The sequence below is a fragment of the Heptranchias perlo genome, chromosome 8 (genome assembly GCF_035084215.1).
Source record: "Heptranchias perlo isolate sHepPer1 chromosome 8, sHepPer1.hap1, whole genome shotgun sequence".
NCBI classification, from domain to species: Eukaryota; Metazoa; Chordata; class Chondrichthyes; order Hexanchiformes; family Hexanchidae; genus Heptranchias; species Heptranchias perlo.
The window spans coordinates 464,124-482,694 of record NC_090332.1 but is presented as its reverse complement, the minus strand read 5'-3'; the positions used below and the strand labels follow the sequence as shown (position 1 = coordinate 482,694).

Below are 18,571 nucleotides of genomic sequence, written 5' to 3'. Positions count from 1 at the left end.
TCCCGGTCCCCGTGATTTAACCGGCGATCCCCGTCCCCCCGATTTAACCGGCGATCCCCGTCCCCCTGATTTAACCGGCGATCCCTGTCCCCCTGATTTAACCGGCGATCCTCGTCCCCCCGATTTAACCGGCGATCCCCGTCCCCCTGATTTAACCGGCGATCCCCGTCCCCCCGATTTAACCGGCGATCCCTGTCCCCCTGATTTAACCGGCGAATCCTGTCCCCCTGATTTAACCGGCGATCCCTGTCCCCCTGATTTAACCGGCGATCCCCGTCCCCCGATTTAACCGGCGATCCCCGTCCCCCTGATTTAACCGGCGATCCCCGTCCCCCTGATTTAACCGGCGATCCCCGTCCCCCCGATTTAACCGGCGATCCCTGTCCCCCTGATTTAACCGGCGAATCCTGTCCCCCCGATTTAACCGGCGATCCCTGTCCCCCTGATTTAACCGGCGATCCCTGTCCCCCTGATTTAACCGGCGATCCCCGTCCCCCCGATTTAACCGGCGATCCCAGTCCCCCTGATTTAACCGGCGAATCCTGTCCCCCTGATTTAACCGGCGATCCCTGTCCCCCTGATTTAACCGGCGATCCCCGTCCCCCTGATTTAACCGGCGATCCCCGTCCCCCCGATTTAACCGGCGATCCCAGTCCCCCTGATTTAACCGGCGATCCCCGTCCCCCTGATTTAACCGGCGATCCCTGTCCCCCTGATTTAACTGGCGATCCCCGTCCCCCCGATTTAACCGGCGATCCCCGTCCCCCCGATTTAACCGGCGATCCCTGTCCCCCTGATTTAACCGGCGAATCCTGTCCCCCTGATTTAACCGGCGATCCCTGTCCCCCTGATTTAACCGGCGATCCCCGTCCCCCGATTTAACCGGCGATCCCCGTCCCCCTGATTTAACCGGCGATCCCCGTCCCCCTGATTTAACCGGCGATCCCCGTCCCCCCGATTTAACCGGCGATCCCTGTCCCCCTGATTTAACCGGCGAATCCTGTCCCCCCGATTTAACCGGCGATCCCTGTCCCCCTGATTTAACCGGCGATCCCTGTCCCCCTGATTTAACCGGCGATCCCCGTCCCCCCGATTTAACCGGCGATCCCTGTCCCCCTGATTTAACCGGCGATCCCCGTCCCCCCGATTTAACCGGCGATCCCAGTCCCCCTGATTTAACCGGCGATCCCCGTCCCCCTGATTTAACCGGCGATCCCCGTCCCCCTGATTTAACCGGCGATCCCCGTCCCCCCGATTTAACCGGCGATCCCTGTCCCCCTGATTTAACCGGCGATCCCTGTCCCCCTGATTTAACCGGCGATCCCTGTCCCCCTGATTTAACCGGCGATCCCCGTCCCCCTGATTTAACCGGCGATCCCCGTCCCCCCGATTTATCCGTCGATCCCCGTCCCCCCCGATTTAACCGGCGATCCCTGTCCCCCTGATTTAACCAGCGATCCCTGTCACCCTGATTTAACCGGCGATCCCCGTCCCCCGATTTAACCGGCGATCCCGTCCCCCGATTTAACCGGCGATCCCCGTCCCCCTGATTTAACCGGCGATCCCCGTCCCCCCGATTTAACCGGCGATCCCCATCCCCCCGATTTAACCGGCGATCCCCGTCCCCCTGATTTAACCGGCGATCCCCGTCCCCCTGATTTAACCGGCGATCCCCGTCCCCCTGATTTAACCGGCGATCCCCGTCCCCCTGATTTAACCGGCGATCCCCGTCCCCCCGATTTAACCGGCGATCCCCGTCCCCCTGATTTAACCGGCAATCCCACTCCACTGATTTAACCGGCGATCCCCGTCCCCCTGATTTAACCGGTGATCCCCGTCCCCCTGATTTAACCACGATCCCCGTCCCCCTGGTTTAACCGGTGATCCCACTCCACTGATTTAACCGGCGATCCCCGTCCCCCTGATTTAACCGGCGATCCCCGTCCCCCTGATTTAACCGGCGATCCCCGTCCCCCTGATTTAACCGGCGATCCCCGTCCCCCGATTTAACCGGCGATCCCCGTCCCCCGATTTAACCGGCGATCCCCGTCCCCCCGATTTAACCGGCGATCCCCGTCCCCCCGATTTAACCGGCGATCCCCGTCCCCCCGATTTAACCGGCGATCCCCGTCCCCCCGATTTAACCGGCGATCCCCGTCCCCCCGATTTAACCGGCGATCCCCGTCCCCCCGATTTAACCGGCGATCCCCGTCCCCCCGATTTAACCGGCGATCCCCGTCCCCCCGATTTAACCGGCGATCCCCGTCCCCCCGATTTAACCGGCGATCCCCGTCCCCCCGATTTAACCGGCGATCCCCGTCCCCCTGATTTAACCGGCGATCCCCGTCCCCCTGATTTAACCGGCGATCCCCGTCCCCCTGATTTAACCGGCGATCCCCGTCCCCCTGATTTAACCGGCGATCCCCGTCCCCCTGATTTAACCGGCGATCCCACTCCACTGATTTAACCGGCGATCCCCGTCCCCCTGATTTAACCGGCGATCCCGGTCCCCCTGATTTAACCGGCGATCCCGGTCCCCCTGATTTAACCGGCGATCCCTGTCCCCCTGATTTAACCGGCGTTCCCTGTCCCCCTGATTTAACCGGCGATCCCGGTCCCCCTGATTTAACCGGTGATCCCCGTCCCCCCTGATTTAACCGGCGATCCCCGTCCCCCTGATTTAACCGGCGATCCCCGTCCCCCTGATTTAACCGGCGATCCCCGTCCCCCTGATTTAACCGGCGATCCCATTCCGCTCTTTTTCAGAAGTTGTCTCTCACGTCATCCAATGGAAACTCACCTCTGTTGATTAACACCACAGACTGTAACGGCAGCCTCCACACCACGTGCACCACACCCGATGACCCCGAGGAACTGGACACACGGGTGAGTGAGCGGCACGGCACAGCATGGCATGGCGCAGTGCAGCATCAGTGCGGCACAGCACAGCAGGCAGGGCGCGGCATGGCACTGCACAGTGTGCCATGGCACAGTGTGGCAGGGCACGGCACAGCACAACGTGGCACAGCAGGCACAGTGCGGCACGGCATGGCACAGCAGGGCACGGCATGGCACCGCACAGTGCAGCAGGGTGGGTACGACATGGCACAGTGCAGCAGGGTGGGTACGACATGGCACAGTGCGGCATGACACGACACAGCACAGTGCGGCAGGGTGGGCACGGCATGGCACAGTGCGGCAGGGTGGGCACGGCACGGCACAGTGCGGCATGACACGACACAGCACAGTGCGGCAGGGTGGGCACGGCACGGCACAGTGCGGCATGACCCGACACAGCACAGTGCGGCAGGGTGGGCACGGCACGGCACAGTGCGGCAGGGTGGGCACGGCACGGCACAGTGCGGCAGGGTGGGCACGGCACGGCACAGTGCGGCAGGGTGGGCACGGCACGGCATCCTGTCTGGTGATCGGCTGTGAGTTGGCGATATGGTGCAGTATTGTGATCAGGTGAATCTAGCTTATAGTAAATAGTCTCAGAATGTGTAACAAATCTCTACAGTGCCTTATATTACAATGTGGTATGTGATGTAAATGGTATGTATTTGGATTTTTAAGGGGCCTTCAAAAAGGTACCACATTATAGACACATGACTAAGGTCAGAGCATGTGGAGTCAGGGGACAGATAGCAGAATGGATAGCAAGCTGGCTACAAAACAGAAATCAAGAGAGTGGGGGTTAAAGGTAGCTACTCCGACTGGCAAAAGGTGGGAAGTGGTGTTCCCCAGGGATCGGTGCTGGGATCACTGTTGTTCACAATTTCCATAAACAATTTGGACTCAGGAATTGGAAGTACAATTTCAAAATTTGCAGACAACACCAAATTGGGGGGTGTAGTTAATACTGAGGAAGAATGCGTCAAAATACAAGAAGATAATAATAAATGTGCAGAATGGACGTGTAATTGGCAAATGAATTTCAATATAGATAAGTGTGAGGTGGTGTATTTTGGTAGGAAGAATAAGGAGGCCACAGACTGCTTGGATAATAAGAGTCTAAATGGGATAGAGGAGCAAAGGGATCATGGGGAACAGATACACAAATCACTAAAAGCAGCGACACAGATTAATAAGGCCTTAAAAATGGCAAATCAAGCACTAGGGTTCATTTCTAGAGGGACAGAATTGAAAAGCAGAGAAGTTATGTTAAACTTGTATAGAACCTTGGTTAGACCACACTCGGAGTATTGTGAACAGTTCTGGTCTCCATATTATAGAAAGGATGTAGAGGCATTGGAGAAAGTGCAAAAAAGATTCACAAGGATGATACCAGAACTGAGAGGATATCCTTATCAGGAAAGGCTGAACAGGGTGGGACTTTTTTTTCTAGAAAAGAGAAGGCTGAGGGGTGACCTGATAGAGGTCTTTAAGATAATGAAAGGGTTTGATAGGGTAGATGTAGAAAAAATGTTTCCACTTGTGGGGAGACCAGAACTAGAGGCCATAAATATAAGATAGTCACTAATAAATCCAATAGGGAATTCAGGAGAAACTTCTTTACCCAGAGAGTGGTGAGAATGTGGAACTCACTCCCACAAGGAGTGGTTGAGGTGAATAGTGTAGATACATTTAAGGGGAAGCTCGATAAACACATGAGGGAGAAAGGGATAGAAGGATATGGTGATAGGGTGAGATGAAGTAGGGAGGGAGGAGGCTCGTGTGGAGCATAAATGCCGGCATAGACCAGGTGGGCCGAATGGCCTGTTTCTGTGCTGTAGTTTCGATGCAACTTGATGTAACAGGGAGGTATATGGTGTAAATGGTACACAGTGTGGTATATGGTGTAAATGGTATTCAGTGTGGTATATGGTGTAAATGGTACACAGTGTGGTATATGGTGTAAATTGTATTCAGTGTGGCGTGTGGTATATATCACACGCATCTATTGCATGATGTAAATATGGTACACCATGTAAATACAGTATATGTGGTACATGGTATATGGTACCTTATATGATGGATGGTATGTACAGACACCATGTTCATGTGATAAAGCGGTACACCGTATGCAAGTGGTATATACAAAGACCATAAGATATGTGGCATTTAAGATATGCCATGTGGTACATATAGCAGATGCATATAGTGTGTCATATATACCACATGTTGTACTGTATGTACCATCCACCACATGGTGAATGCACTGATCTACCTTTGCCGTTTCTGTGCCGTGTCTGCATTCTCCATTGTACATTCTGCCGTGGGTCCTTACTGCAGACAGGTAGCCCTAAAGGGCGCCAGTGTTACCTCCAAACTGTGTGTGTGACATGCTACTCTCTCCGGCTGGTCTCAGTCTGAACCTCTAATGTATGGAATGGACCTGGATGACGTTCCTTGATCTCACCCAGATCAATGAGGTCTGGAGTCCGGCTCCCAACACAGGACCATCGAATTGTTCTTCCCAATTCATGAGGCCATTTGGGCCAGGGAAATGGTTGTGGCAGTTTAGTGATTCCTGGAGTCAGTGCTTTGGTTAGTGCCACAGAGACTGTCAGGGCATCGCCCGAGAGTGAGGCTGGTGCAAGGGTTGAAATCGGCCTGGACGGGACTCCAGCTGGAAAACCCTCTGGTCAGTCTGACACTGAGGCGAGGCGATGTGGCACCGTGCTTTTAGCAGCTAGACTGAAGCAGAGTCCCTCTTCTGTGGACTCAACCCTCCATCTGGTCCTTTACTGTGTGGCAGATCAGAGCAGCCAAAAAATTAGACGGGCAGAAATCTCAGAGTGACGTTTGTGTGTAACATTCCTGAACTGGGACCAAACCATGAAAACTGTGACTTTAAGAGGTCCCACCACTCTCTCTCTCACTCTCTCTCACACTCGCTCTCTCCCAACCACTCTCTCACACTCACTCACTCTCTCTCACTCTCTCTCTCTCTCTCTCACTCTCTCACCCACTCCCACACTCACTCTCACACTCACTCTCACACTCTCACTCTCATTTTCTCTCTCTCTCTCACTATCTCTCTCACCCACTCTTACTCACTCACTCATCCACTCTCACTCACTCTCTCTCTCTCACTCTCCCTCTCTCACCCACTCTCTCTCACTCTCACTCACTCTCTTATGTTCTCTCACTCTCTCATGCTCTTTCCCATTCACCAACTCTCTCTCACTCACGCTCTCTCTATCTCGCTCTCTCTCACTCACTCACCCACTCTCTCACTCACTCTCTTTCTCTCACTCTCAATCTCTCATTCTCTCTCACTATCTCACCCACTCACTCTCACTCTCATTCTCTCTCTCTCTCACTCACTCTCCCTCACCCACTCTCTCACTCACTCATTCTCTCTCACTCTCACTATCCTCTTTCTCTGTCTCACTCTCTCTCTTACTCTCTCTCTAACTCTCTCACTCACTCTCTATCTCCGTCGCACTCTCTCACTATCTCTCTCTCTCTTTCTCACTCACTCTCACTCATAGCCACTCTCTCCCTCACTGTCACTCACTCATTTTCTTTCTCTCTCACACACTCCCTCTCTCATCCACTCTCTCCCTCTCACTCACTCGCCCTTAGCCACTCTCACTCACTCTCTCTCACTCACTCACCCATTTTCTCTCTCTCACTCTCTCTCACTCTCCCTCACTCTCTCTCTCCCTCTCTCACTCACTCACTCTCTCTCTCCCTCTCTCACTCACTCACTCTCTCACTTCCTCTCGCTCTCGCACTCTCTCTCTCTTATCTCACTTTCTCTCACTCTCTCACTTACTCTTTACACTCAATCTCTCTCACTCACTCAGCCACTCTCTTCCTCACTCTCACTCACTCATTCCCTTTCTCTTTCTCACTCTCCCTCTCTCTCTCTCACTATCTCACCCACTCTCTCTCAGCCACTCTCTCTGACTCACTGACTCACTCACACATTCTCTCTCACTCTCTCACTCACCCACTCATTCTCTTTCTCTCGCTCACTCTCCCTCTCTCACTCTCTCTCTCACTATCTCACCCACTCTCTCTTTCACTCACTCTCACTCACTCTCTCAGCCACTCTCACTCTCTGACTCACTCTCACACACTCTTACTCACTCACTCTCTCTCATTCTCTCTCTCACTCTCACTCACTTTTTCACTCACCCTCTTTCTCTCACTCACTGACTCACTCACCCTCTTTCTCTCACTCACTGTCTCTCACACACTCACTCTCACTCACTCTCTCTCATTCTCTCACTCTTTCACTCTATCTTCCTCTCACTCTCTCACTCACTATCTCACTTTCTCTCATTCTCACTCACTCACTCTCACTCACTCAGCCACTCTCTCCCTCACTCTCACACACTCATTCTCTTTCTCTCTCACTCTCCCTCCCTCACTTTCTCACTATCTCACCCACTCTCTCACTCTCTCTCAGCCACTCTCTCCCACTCACTGACTCACTCTCTCACTCACCCACTCTCTCACTCACCCACTCTCTCACTCACCCACTCTCGCACTCACTCACCCTCTTTCTCTCTCTCACTCATTCACTCTCTCTCACACTCTCTCACACACTCTCTCACTCTTTCTCACTCTACACTATCTTTCACACTCACTCTCTCACACATTCTCACACTCTCTCCCATTCTCTCTCACACTCTCACTCTTTCTCACTCACTTTCTCACTCGCTCCCTCTCACTCGCTCTCTCACTCTCTTTCTCACTCTCTCACTCTCACTCACTCTCTTTCTCTCTCCCTCTCCCTCTCTCTCACACGCTCTCTCACTCACTTTCTTACTCACTCTCACTCTCTCTCTCACTATCTCAACCATTCTCTCTCTCTTTCTCATTCTCACTCACTCTCGCTCTCTCTCTCACTCAAACTTACTCACACACTCACTCTCTCCCTCATTCTCTCTCACTCTCTCTCACTCATTCTCTCTCACCCACTCTCTCATTCACTCACTCTCACTCATTCTCTTTCTCTTTCACTCCCTCACTCTACACTATCTCTCTCTCACTCACTCTCTTTCTCATTCTCTCTCACTCTCACTCGCACTTTTTCTCTCTCACTCTCTCTCCCTCTCTTACTCACTCTCTCACTCTTTCTCACTCACTTTCTCTCTCACTCTCACTCTCTCTCTCACTCTACACCATCTCTCTCACTCACTCTCTCACTCACTTTCTCTCACACTCACTCTCACTCTCTCTTCCCCACTGTCTCACTCTCTCTCTCACTGTCACTCACTCGTTTTCTCACTCTCAATTTCTCTCTCTCCCTCACTCTCTCTCTCACTATCTCTCTCACACTCTCTCACTCAATCTCTCTCTCTCTCACTGTCTCTCTCACTCACCTTCTTTCTCTCACTCTCTCTCACTCTCTCATTCACTCTCACTCTCACACTCTCTCACTTTTTCACTCACTCTATCTTCCTCTCACTCTCACTCACTATCTCACTTTCTCACACTCTCTCACTCACTCTCACTCACTCTCACTCACTATCTCAACCACTCTCTCACTCACTGTCACTCACTCGCTCTCAGCCACTCTCTCTCACTAACTGACTCACTCTCACATTCTCTCTCACTCTCTCACTCAACCACTCTCGCACTCACCCACTCTCTCACTCACTCACTCTCTCTCACTCACTCTTTCTCACTCACTCTCTCACACTCTCTCAATCGCTCCCTCTCACTCGCTCTCTCACTCTCACTCTCTTTCTCACTCTCTCACTCTTTCTCACTCAGTCCCTTTCTCTCTCACTCACTCTCTCACTCTCACTCACTCTCTCCCTCTCCCTCTCACACTCTCTCTCTCACTCACTCTCTCTCATGCTCTCTCACTCACTCTTTCTTACTCTCTCTCTCACTATCTCAACCATTCTCTATCTCTCATTCTCACTCACTCAGTCTGCCACTCTCACTCTCTCCCTCACATTCTCTCCCTCACTCACACTTACTCACTCACTCTCACTCTCTCCCTCATTCTCTCTCACTCATTCTCTCACCCACTCTCTCATTCACTCACTCTCACTCACTATCTTTCTCTCTCACTCTACACTATCTCTCACTCACTCTCACTCTCTCACTCACTCTCTCTTGCCCTTTTTCTCTCTCACTCTCTCCATCTCTTTCTCTTTCACTCTTTCTCACTCACTCTCTCACTCTCTCTCACTCACTCTCTCATTCTCTCACTCACTTTCTCTCACACTCGCTCTCACTCTCTCTCCCCCACTGTCTCACTCTCTCTCTCTCACTCTCAATCTCTCACTCTCTTTCTCTCTCTCACTATCTCTCTCACACTCTTTATCACTCACTCTCTCTCTCTCACTATCTAACTCACTCTCTCACGCTCTCTCACTCACTCTCTCTCTCACTATCTCAACCATTCTCTCTCTCTCACTCTCACTCACTCTCTCTCTGCCACTCTCACTTACTCACTCCCACTCTCTCTCACTCACTCTTACTCACTCACTCTCACTCTCTCCTTCATTCTCTCTCTCACTCACTCATTCTCTCTCACCCACTTTCTCATTCACTCACTCCCACTCACTCTCTTTCTCTCTCACTCACTCCCTCACTCACTGTCACACTCACTCCCTCACTCACTGTCACACTCACTCCCTCACTCACTGTCACACTCACTCTCACTCCCACTCTCACTCTCACTCCTTCTCACTCTGTCACTCACTGTCTCTCCCATTTTTTTCACTCTCAATCTCTCACTCTCTCTCACTCACTCTCTCACTATCTCTCTCACATTCTTTCCCACTCTCTCACTCTCACTTTCACTCACTCTCCCACTCACTCTCCCACTCACTCTCTCTCTCTCACACTCTCTCACACTCTCTCTATCTCCCTCTCTCTCTCTCTATTTCCCTCTCTCTCTCACCCTCTCTCTCTCACTCGCTCACCCTCTCTCTCACTCTTTCAATATCTGTCTCGCTCTCACTCTCTCTCACTTTCACACTCTCTCACATTCTATCTCCCTCTCTCTCACTCTCCCTCTCTCTCCCTCTCTCTCTCTCTGACTCTCTCTCACTATTTTTCTCACTCTCTCTCTCACTATCTCTCAATCTCTCAAAAACTCTACCACTTTCTTTATCTCTCTCTCTCACTCTCTCACTCTCTCACTTTCTCACTCTCTCTCACTAGCTCTCTCACTCCTTTTCCCACTCCCTCTCTCTCACTCTCACACTCTCTCTCTCCCTCCTTATATCTCAATCTCCCTCACTGTCTCTCTCACTCTCTGTCACTCTCTCTCAAACTCTCTCCCACTTTCTTTCTCTCTCTCCCTCAATCTCTCTCACTCTCACTATCTCCCTCACTCTCTTTCTCACTCACTCTCACTCTCTCTCTCCCTCATGTGCTCTCACTCTCTCTCACTCTCACTATCTCTCTCAATCTCTCACTATCTCACTGCCTCTCACTCTCTATCACTCTCTCTCCCTTTCCCTCATTCTCACTATCTCTCTCAATCTCTCATTCACACTTTCTCACTCTACCATTCTCTGTCACTCTCTCTCTCTCTCACACTCACTCACGCTCCCTCTGACTCTATCTCACTCCCTCTCACACTCTATCACTGTCTCTCTCACTCTCTATCTCTCACTCTCTTTCTCACTCTCTCTCCCTCTCTCTCTCACTATCTCTCTCTCTCACTATCTCTCTCTCTCACTAACTTTCTCCCACTTTCTCTCTCTCACTCTCTCAATCTCTCTCACTCTCTCATTCTCACTATCTCCCTCACTCTCTTTCTCACCCTCACACTCTCTCTCTCACTCTCACTCCTTCTCACTCTGTCACTCACTCTCTCTCTCACTCTTTTTTTCACTCTCAATCTCTCTCTCACTTTCTCTCATTCTCTCTCAATATCTCTCTCCCACTCACTCTCTCTCTCATACTCTCTCACACTCTCTCTCAACTCTCTCTCACCGTCTCTCTATCTCCCTCTTTCTCTCCCTAGCTCCCTCTCTCTCTATCCCCCTCTTTCTCTATCTCCCTCTCTCTCTCACCCTCTCTCTCTCACTCTTTCAATATCTGTCTCACTCTCACTCTCTCTTACTCTCCCTCACTTTCACACTCTCTCACACTCTATCTCCCTCTCTCTCACTCTCCCTCTCTCTCTGATTCTTACTATTTTTCTCACTCTCTCACTATCTCTCTCTCTCACTATCTCTCTCTCATTCTCTCACTCTCTCTCACTATCTCTCTCTCTTTCATATCTCTCACACTCTCACTCTATCTCCCTCTCTCTCACTCACTCTAACTATTTTTCTCACTCTCTCACTCACTCTCTCTCACACTCTCTATCTCTCACTCTCTCGCTCACACTCTCTCTCACTATCTCACTCACTCCCTCACTCTCTCTCTCACTCTCACTCACTATTTTTCTCCCTCTCACACTCTCTCACTCTCCCATTCTCTCTCTCTCACTCTTACTGTCTCTCACTCACTTTCCCTCACAATCGCTCTCTTGCTCTCTCACTCTCTTTTCCCCTCTCTCTCACTCTCTCTCCCACTCTCTCTCTCCCTCACTCTCCGTCTCACTCTCCCATTCTCTCTCTGTCACTTTTACTGTCTCTCACTCTCTCACTCTCCCTCACAATCTCTCTATCACCCACTCTCCCTATCTCTCACTCTATCTCTCACTTTCTCACTCTCTCTCTCACTCTCTCTCCCTCTCTCTCACTCTCCTTCTCACTCTCCCATTCTCTCTCTCTCACTCTTACTGTCTCTGTCTCTCTCACTCTCCCTCACAATCTCTCGCAACCTCTCACTCCCTCAATCTCTCACTCTTCCTCTCACTCTCTCTCTCACTCTTTCACTTGCTGTCACTCTCTCTCTCTCACACTCTATCTCTCACTTTCTCACTCTCTCAGTAGCTCTCTCATTCTCTTACCCACTCTCTCTCTCACTCTCACTCTCTCTCTGACTCTCACACTCTCTCTCTCCCTCACCCTCACTATATCTCACTCTCTCACTGTCTCTCTCAATCTCTCTCACTCCCACTCTCTCATTCTCACTATCTCCCTCACTCCCTTTCTCACTCTCTCCCTCAGATGCTCTCTCTCACTCTCCCTCTCCCTCTCTCCCTCTCACCCTCTCTCCCTCTCACACTCTCTCCCTCTCACTCTCACTATCTCTCTCAATCTCTCACACTCTCTCTCACTGCCTCTCACTCTCTATCACTCTCTCTCCCTTTCTCCCCCTCTGACTCTCACTATCTCTCTCAATCTCTCACTCTCTCTCTCACACTCTCTCACTCTACCATTCTCTCTCACTCTCTCCTCTACCATTCTCTCTCTCTGAATCTCTCACTCCCTCACTCTATCTCACTCTCTCTGTCTCTTTCACTCTCTCTCTCATTCTCTCTCTCTCTTTCTCACCCTGTTTCCCTCTCACTCTCACTATCTCTCTCAATCTCTCACACGCTATCTTTCTCAATCTTTCACTCTCTCTCTCACTCTCTCTCTTTCACTCTCTCAAACTTTCTCCCACTTTCTTTCTCTCTCTCTCTCTCTCAATCTCTCTCACTCTCTCCCACTCTCTCATTCTCACTATCTCCCTCACTCTCTTTCACAATCTCACTCACTCTCTCTCTCTCACTCTCTCCCTCACTCTCTCTCTCTCAATCTCTCACTCTCTCTCACACTCCCTCTCACACTCTCCCTCTCTCACACTCTATCTCTCTCACTCTCTCTCACTAGCTCTCTCACTCTCTCACTAGCTCTCTCACTCTCTCACTAGCTCTCTCACTAGCTCTCTCACTCTCACACTCTTTCCCTCTCTCTCTCTCTCATTCTCACTGTCTCTCTCTCAGTCTTGCTCACTCTCTCTCACTCTCCCTCTCACTCACTGTCTCTCTCACTCTTTCTCAGTCTCTTTCTCACTCTCACTCTCTCCCACTTTCTTCCTCACTATCTCAATCTCTCTCTCTCCCTCTCACCATCTCCCTCACTCTCACTCCCTCTCTCTCACACTTTCTCACTCTTGCTCACGCCCTCTCTCATTCTTCTATTCTCTCTCTCTCTCACTCCCTTTCTCTCTCTCCCACTCTCTTTCTCCCTCACTCTTTCCCTCTCTCCCTCACTCTCACTCTCTCACTCACTCTCATTCTCTCACGCTCTCTCTCTCTCTGACTCTCTCTTTCTCTCACTCTGTTTCTCTCACTATCTCTCCCACTCTCACTATCTCTCTCACTCTCACTCTCACTATCTCTCTCACTCTCACTGTCTCACACTCTCTCACTCTCTCTCTCTCACTCACTCTCTCTCTCTCACATTCTCTCTCTCACTGTCTCTCACCCTAACTCTCTCTCTCACTCTCACTGTCTCTCTCACTCTCTCTCTCACCGTCTCTCTCACTCTCTCTCTCGCTCTCACTGTCTCTCTCTCAATCTCTCACTCTCTCTCTCACCGTCTCTCTCAATCTCTCTCTCGCTCTCACTGTCTCTCTCTCAATCTCTCACTCTCTCTCCCACCGTCTCTCTCACTCTCTCTCTCTCGCTCTCACTGTCTCTCTCTCAATCTCTCACTCTCTCTCACCGTCTCTCTCACTCTCTCGCTCTCACTGTCTCTCTCTCAATCTCTCACTCTCTCTCTCACCGTCTCTCTCACTCTCTCTCGCTCTCACTGTCTCTCTCTCAATCTCTCTCTCTCTCTCTCACTGTCTCACACTCTCTCACTCACGATGGAACCTGTTGTCTACATAGGTCTCACTGTCTCTCCCACTCTCACTGTCTCTCCCACTCTCACTATCTCTCCCACTCTCACTATCTCTCTCACTCTCACTCACACTCTGTCTCATTCTCTCACATGCTCTCTCACTCTCTCTCACTCTCTCACTCTCTCTCTCTCTCTCACTCTCTCTCTCACTCTCTCTCTCACTCTCTCTCTCACACTGACTCACTCACGATGGAACCTGTTGTCTACATAGGTTGTTAACCCTTCGTTTCCCAACCCTCGGAGACGCCTGCGATTGCGGGATCTATCAGAGCGGGTGATTGATGCACAACAGAACGAGCAGGAGCTGAATAATTTATTGAACGAGGCCTTGTTGGAGCGAGAGACGGTGCAGGCGTGAGTAAGATCACGTTACTGAGGGTCGACAGGTCAATGTTCCAGATCAGAGCTGGATCCCCTCCTCCAGTTGTGTGTGTGTGTACAGTGGTGTACAGTGAGCCACTGAGGAGATAGGGTCACCAGGAGCACATAGGAGCAGGGAGTGCAGAGTGGGGGCAGGGAATGGGAGTGGGAGCAGGGAATGGGAGTGGGAGTAGGGGTGGGGAGTGGGGGTAGGGAATGGGGGCAGGGAATGAAAATGTGGGTAGGGGTGGGGAGTGGGGGCAGGGAATGGGTGCAGGGAATGGGAGTGGGAGTAGGGGTGGGGAGTGTGGGCAGGGAATGGGAGTAGGGGTGAGGAGGAGTGGGGGATGAGGGAGAGTGGGTGAGGGGGAGTGGGGGGTGAGGGGGAGTGGGTGAGGAGGAGGAATTGGGGGTGAGGGGGTGAGGAGGGAGTGGGGCTGAGGGGGCGTGGGTGAGGGGGAGTGGGGGTGAGGAGGAAATGGGTGAGGAAGGAGTGAGGGAGAGTAGGTGGGGTTGAGGGGGAGTGGGTGAGGGGAGAGTGAGGGGGTGAGGGACAGGGTCCAGTGCAGGAGGGAGTGGGAGTGGTTTGGGTCAAAGGCTGAGGGGATGTGATCTGGAGTGGTGGATGGTGGTTGGGTGACAGAGAAGGTCTCCGTTCACTCACCCTGTTCTCCCTGTTTAACAGGTTGAAGGGGAAATACACGAACCGTCTGTCGATGCGTTTCACTGACCCTGAGCTGGAGACCCGTTTCTCAGTGGAGAAAGAGAAGCAGAGTGGGGCAGCGTTCAGCTGTTCCTGCGTCGTCCTCTCCTTCACCTTCCTGGTAGAGCTCTTCATTGATCCCGGGTGAGTGGGTGTCGGGGGGGGCTCTTTCACTCCTTGGGGGCCTGTGTTTACTACCCCTGATTTTTGGACACCCCCCACACTGGGACCCAGGTGCTACGATCAAAGTGTTTACAAATAGGAAAGGATGGGTCGGGATAAATAGCCTGTTCCCAGTATTTGAGGATCTAGAACAAGAGGCCACAGATCATACGATCATAGTAGGTGCAGAGCAGGAGCAGTGGTCATAATACTGACCCCTGGGAAACACCACTGAATACTTCCCTCCAGCCCATCGTGCCTGTGCCGGCTCTTTGAAAGAACTCTCCAATTAGTCCCACTCCCCTGTTCTTTCTCCATAGCCCTGTAAATTTTTTACCTTCAAGTATTTATCCAATTCCCTTTTGAAAGTTATTTTTGAATCTGCTTCCACCGCCCTTTCAGGCAGTGAATTCCAGATCATAACAACTCGCTGTGTAAAAAAATGTTTCCTCATCTCCCCTCTGGTTCTTTTGCCGATCACTTTAAATCTGTGTCCTCTGGTTACTGACCCTTCTGCCACTGGAAACAGTTTCTCCTTATTTACTCTATCAAAACCATTCATGATTTTGAACACCTCGATCAAATCTCCCCATAACCTTCTCTGCTCTATGGAGAACAATCCCAGCTTCTCCAGTCTCTCCACATAACTGAAGTCCCTCATCCCTGGTACCATTTTAGTAAATCTCTTCTCAATCTCTCCAAGGCCTTGACATCCTTCCTAAAGTGTGGTGCCCAGAATTGAACACAATTCTCCAGTTGAAGCCTAACCAGTGATTTATAAAGGTTTAGCATAACTTCCTCGCTTTTGTACTCAATGCCTCTATTAATAAAGCCCAGGATCCCACGTGTTTTTTTAACTGCCTTCTCAACTTGTCCTGCCACCTTCAATGATTTGTGTACATTCACCCCCAGGTCTCTCTGTTCCTGCACCCCCTTTAAAATTGTACCATTTAGTTTATTTTGCCTCTCCTCATTTTTCCTACCAAAATGCATCACTTCACACTTCTCTGCATTAAATTTTATCTGCCATGTGTCTGCCCATTTCATCAGTCTGTCTCTGTCCTCCTGAAGTCTGTTACTATCCTCCACATTGTTTACTACATTTCCGCGTTTCGTGAAATTATATCCTCTACACCCAATTCCAGGCCATAAATATATAAACAAAAAGAGCAGTGGTCCTAATACTGACCCCAGGGGAACACCACTGTATACTTCCCTCCAGTCTGAAAAACAACCGTTCACCAATAATCTTTCTGTTCCTTAGCCAGTTTTGTATCCACGCTGCCACTGTCCCTTTAATCCCATCAGCTTCAATTTTGCTAACAAGTCTATTATGTGGTACTTTATCAATTGCCTTTTGAAAGTCCATGTACATAACATCAACCGCACTCCCCTCATCAACCCTCTCCGTTACTTCTTCAAAGAACTCAATCAAATTAGTCAAACACAATTTTCCTTTAATAAATCCGTGCTGACTTTCATTTATTAGCCCAGACTTTCCCAAGTGCCAATTAATTTTGTCCTGGATTATTGTCTCTAAAAGTTTCCCCACCACCAACGTTTGGCTGACTGGCCTGTAATTGCCGGGTTTATCTCTCTCCCCTTTTTTTGAACAGAGGTGTAACATTTACAATCCTCCAGTCCTCAGGCACTGCTCCCATATCTAAGAAGGATTGGAAGATTGTGGCCAGAGCCTCCGCAATTTCCACCCTTCCCTCAGTAACCGAGGATGCCTCCCATCTGGACCGGGTGACTTTTCTACTTTGAGTACTGCCAATCTTTTCTGTACCTCCTCTTTATCTATTTTTATCCTATTCAATATCACTACTCCCTCCTCCTTCACTGCTACAATGGCAGCATCCTCTTCTCTAGTGACGACCGGTGTGAAGTTTTCATTTAGTGCCTCAGCCACGCCCTCTGCCTCCACAAGAAGATCTCCTTTTTTGTCCCTAATCGGTCCCACCCTTCCTTTGACTATTTATATGTTTATAGAAGACTTTTGCCTTGCCTTTTATGTTAGCCACTAATCTATCCTCATACTCTCTCTTTGCCCCTCTTATTCCCTTTTTTAGATCCCCTCTGTACTTTCTGTATTCAGCCTGGTTCTCTACTGTATTATGAACCTTACATTCATCACAAGCCTCCTTTTCCTGTTTCATTTTAATCTCTACATCTTTAGTCATCCAGGGAGCTCTAACTTTGGATGCCCTTCCTTTCCCCCTCATGGGAATGTGTCTACTCTGTACCCGAACCAACATTCTTGAAGGCCTCCCATTGTTCAATTATTGTTTTGCTGCCAATGTTTGATTCCAATCCACCTGGACAAGATCCCTTTTAACTCACTGAAATTAGCTCTCCTCCTGTTAAGCATTTTCACATTTGATTGTTCCTTGTCCTTTTCCATAACTAGTCTAAACCTGATAATATTATGATCACTGTTCCCCAAATGCTCCCCATTGACACATGCTCCACTTGCCCCAGAACTAGATCCAGCACTGCTTCCTTCCTGGTTGGGCTGGAAACAGTTCCAGAAAGTTCTCTTGTATATATTTCAGGAATTCCTCCCCCTCTTTGCCCTTTACACTGTTACTATCCCAGTCTATATTGGGGTAATTGAAGTCCCCCATTATCACTACTTAATAGTTCTTGCATCTTTCTGTAATTTGCCTGAAAATGTTCTCCTCTATCTCCTTCCCACTATTTGATGCCCTATAGTATACACCCAGTAGTGTAATAGCTTCTCTGTTGTTCCTTAATTCTAACCTAATCGATTCTGTCTTTGACCCCTCAACTACATCATCCCTTTCCAGTGCTAGAATCGTTTCTTTGATCAATACTGCCATCCCCCTCCTTTCTTTCCTTCCCTATCTTTCCTGAATACCTTGTAGCCAGGAATATTAATTACCCAATCCTCCCCTTCTTTGAGCCAGGTCTCTGTTATTGCCACTATATCACAGTCCCATGTGGCGACTTGTGCCTGCAGCTCACCAACCTCATTAACCACACTACGTGCATTTACGCACGTGCACTCCAATCTCATTTTAGACTGCCTCGCACTTGGCCCCTGTCTGATCCCTCCTATTTCTGAACTATTCTTTACTCTAGGGCTACTTGTCCCTCCCAGTCCTCTGTGCACCTTGTTTCTCCTCTCTAATGTTTCATCCTGGTGTCCATCCCCCTGCCAAATTAGTTTAAACTCCCCCACAGCACTAGTTAACCTCCCCGCGAGGACATTGGTCCTGGCTCTGTTGAGGGGCAACCCGTCCATCTTGAACAGATCCCTCCTGCCCCAGAACTGGTCCCAATGCCCCGAGAATCTGAAGCCCTCCCTCCTGCACCATTGCTCCAGCCACGCATTAACCTGTCTTATCCCACTATTCCTATACTCACTCGCGCTTGGCACTGGGAGTAATCCAGAGATTACCACCTTTGAGGTCCTGCTTTTTAACTTTCCTCCCTCACTCCTGAAACTCTGACTGCAGGACCTCGACCCTTTTCCTTCCTATGTCATTGGTTCCCACATGGACCACGACTTCTGCCTGTTCCCCTTCCCCCTCAAAGTACAAGATTAAATGTAAGAGATTTAGAACAGAGGGCAGAAGAAACTTCTTCACACAGAGTTGTGAGGCCGTGGGATTCACTCCCAGGGTCAGTGGTTGAGGCAGAAACTGTCAACATTCAGGATTAG

At 50.3% G+C, this 18,571-nt stretch overlaps 1 protein-coding gene across 1 annotated transcript in view; it reads left to right on the top strand.

Annotated features, from left to right (window-relative positions):
* Positions 1-18,571, top strand: part of adcy3a (adenylate cyclase 3a) — a 135,179-nt gene that overhangs the window by 69,578 nt on the left and 47,030 nt on the right. The window contains exons 8-10 of the mRNA XM_067988468.1: positions 2,767-2,886; positions 13,870-14,012; positions 14,704-14,865. Coding sequence (XP_067844569.1) covers positions 2,767-2,886; positions 13,870-14,012; positions 14,704-14,865 — 425 coding nt within the window. The remainder of the gene's footprint in view (positions 1-2,766; positions 2,887-13,869; positions 14,013-14,703; positions 14,866-18,571) is intronic.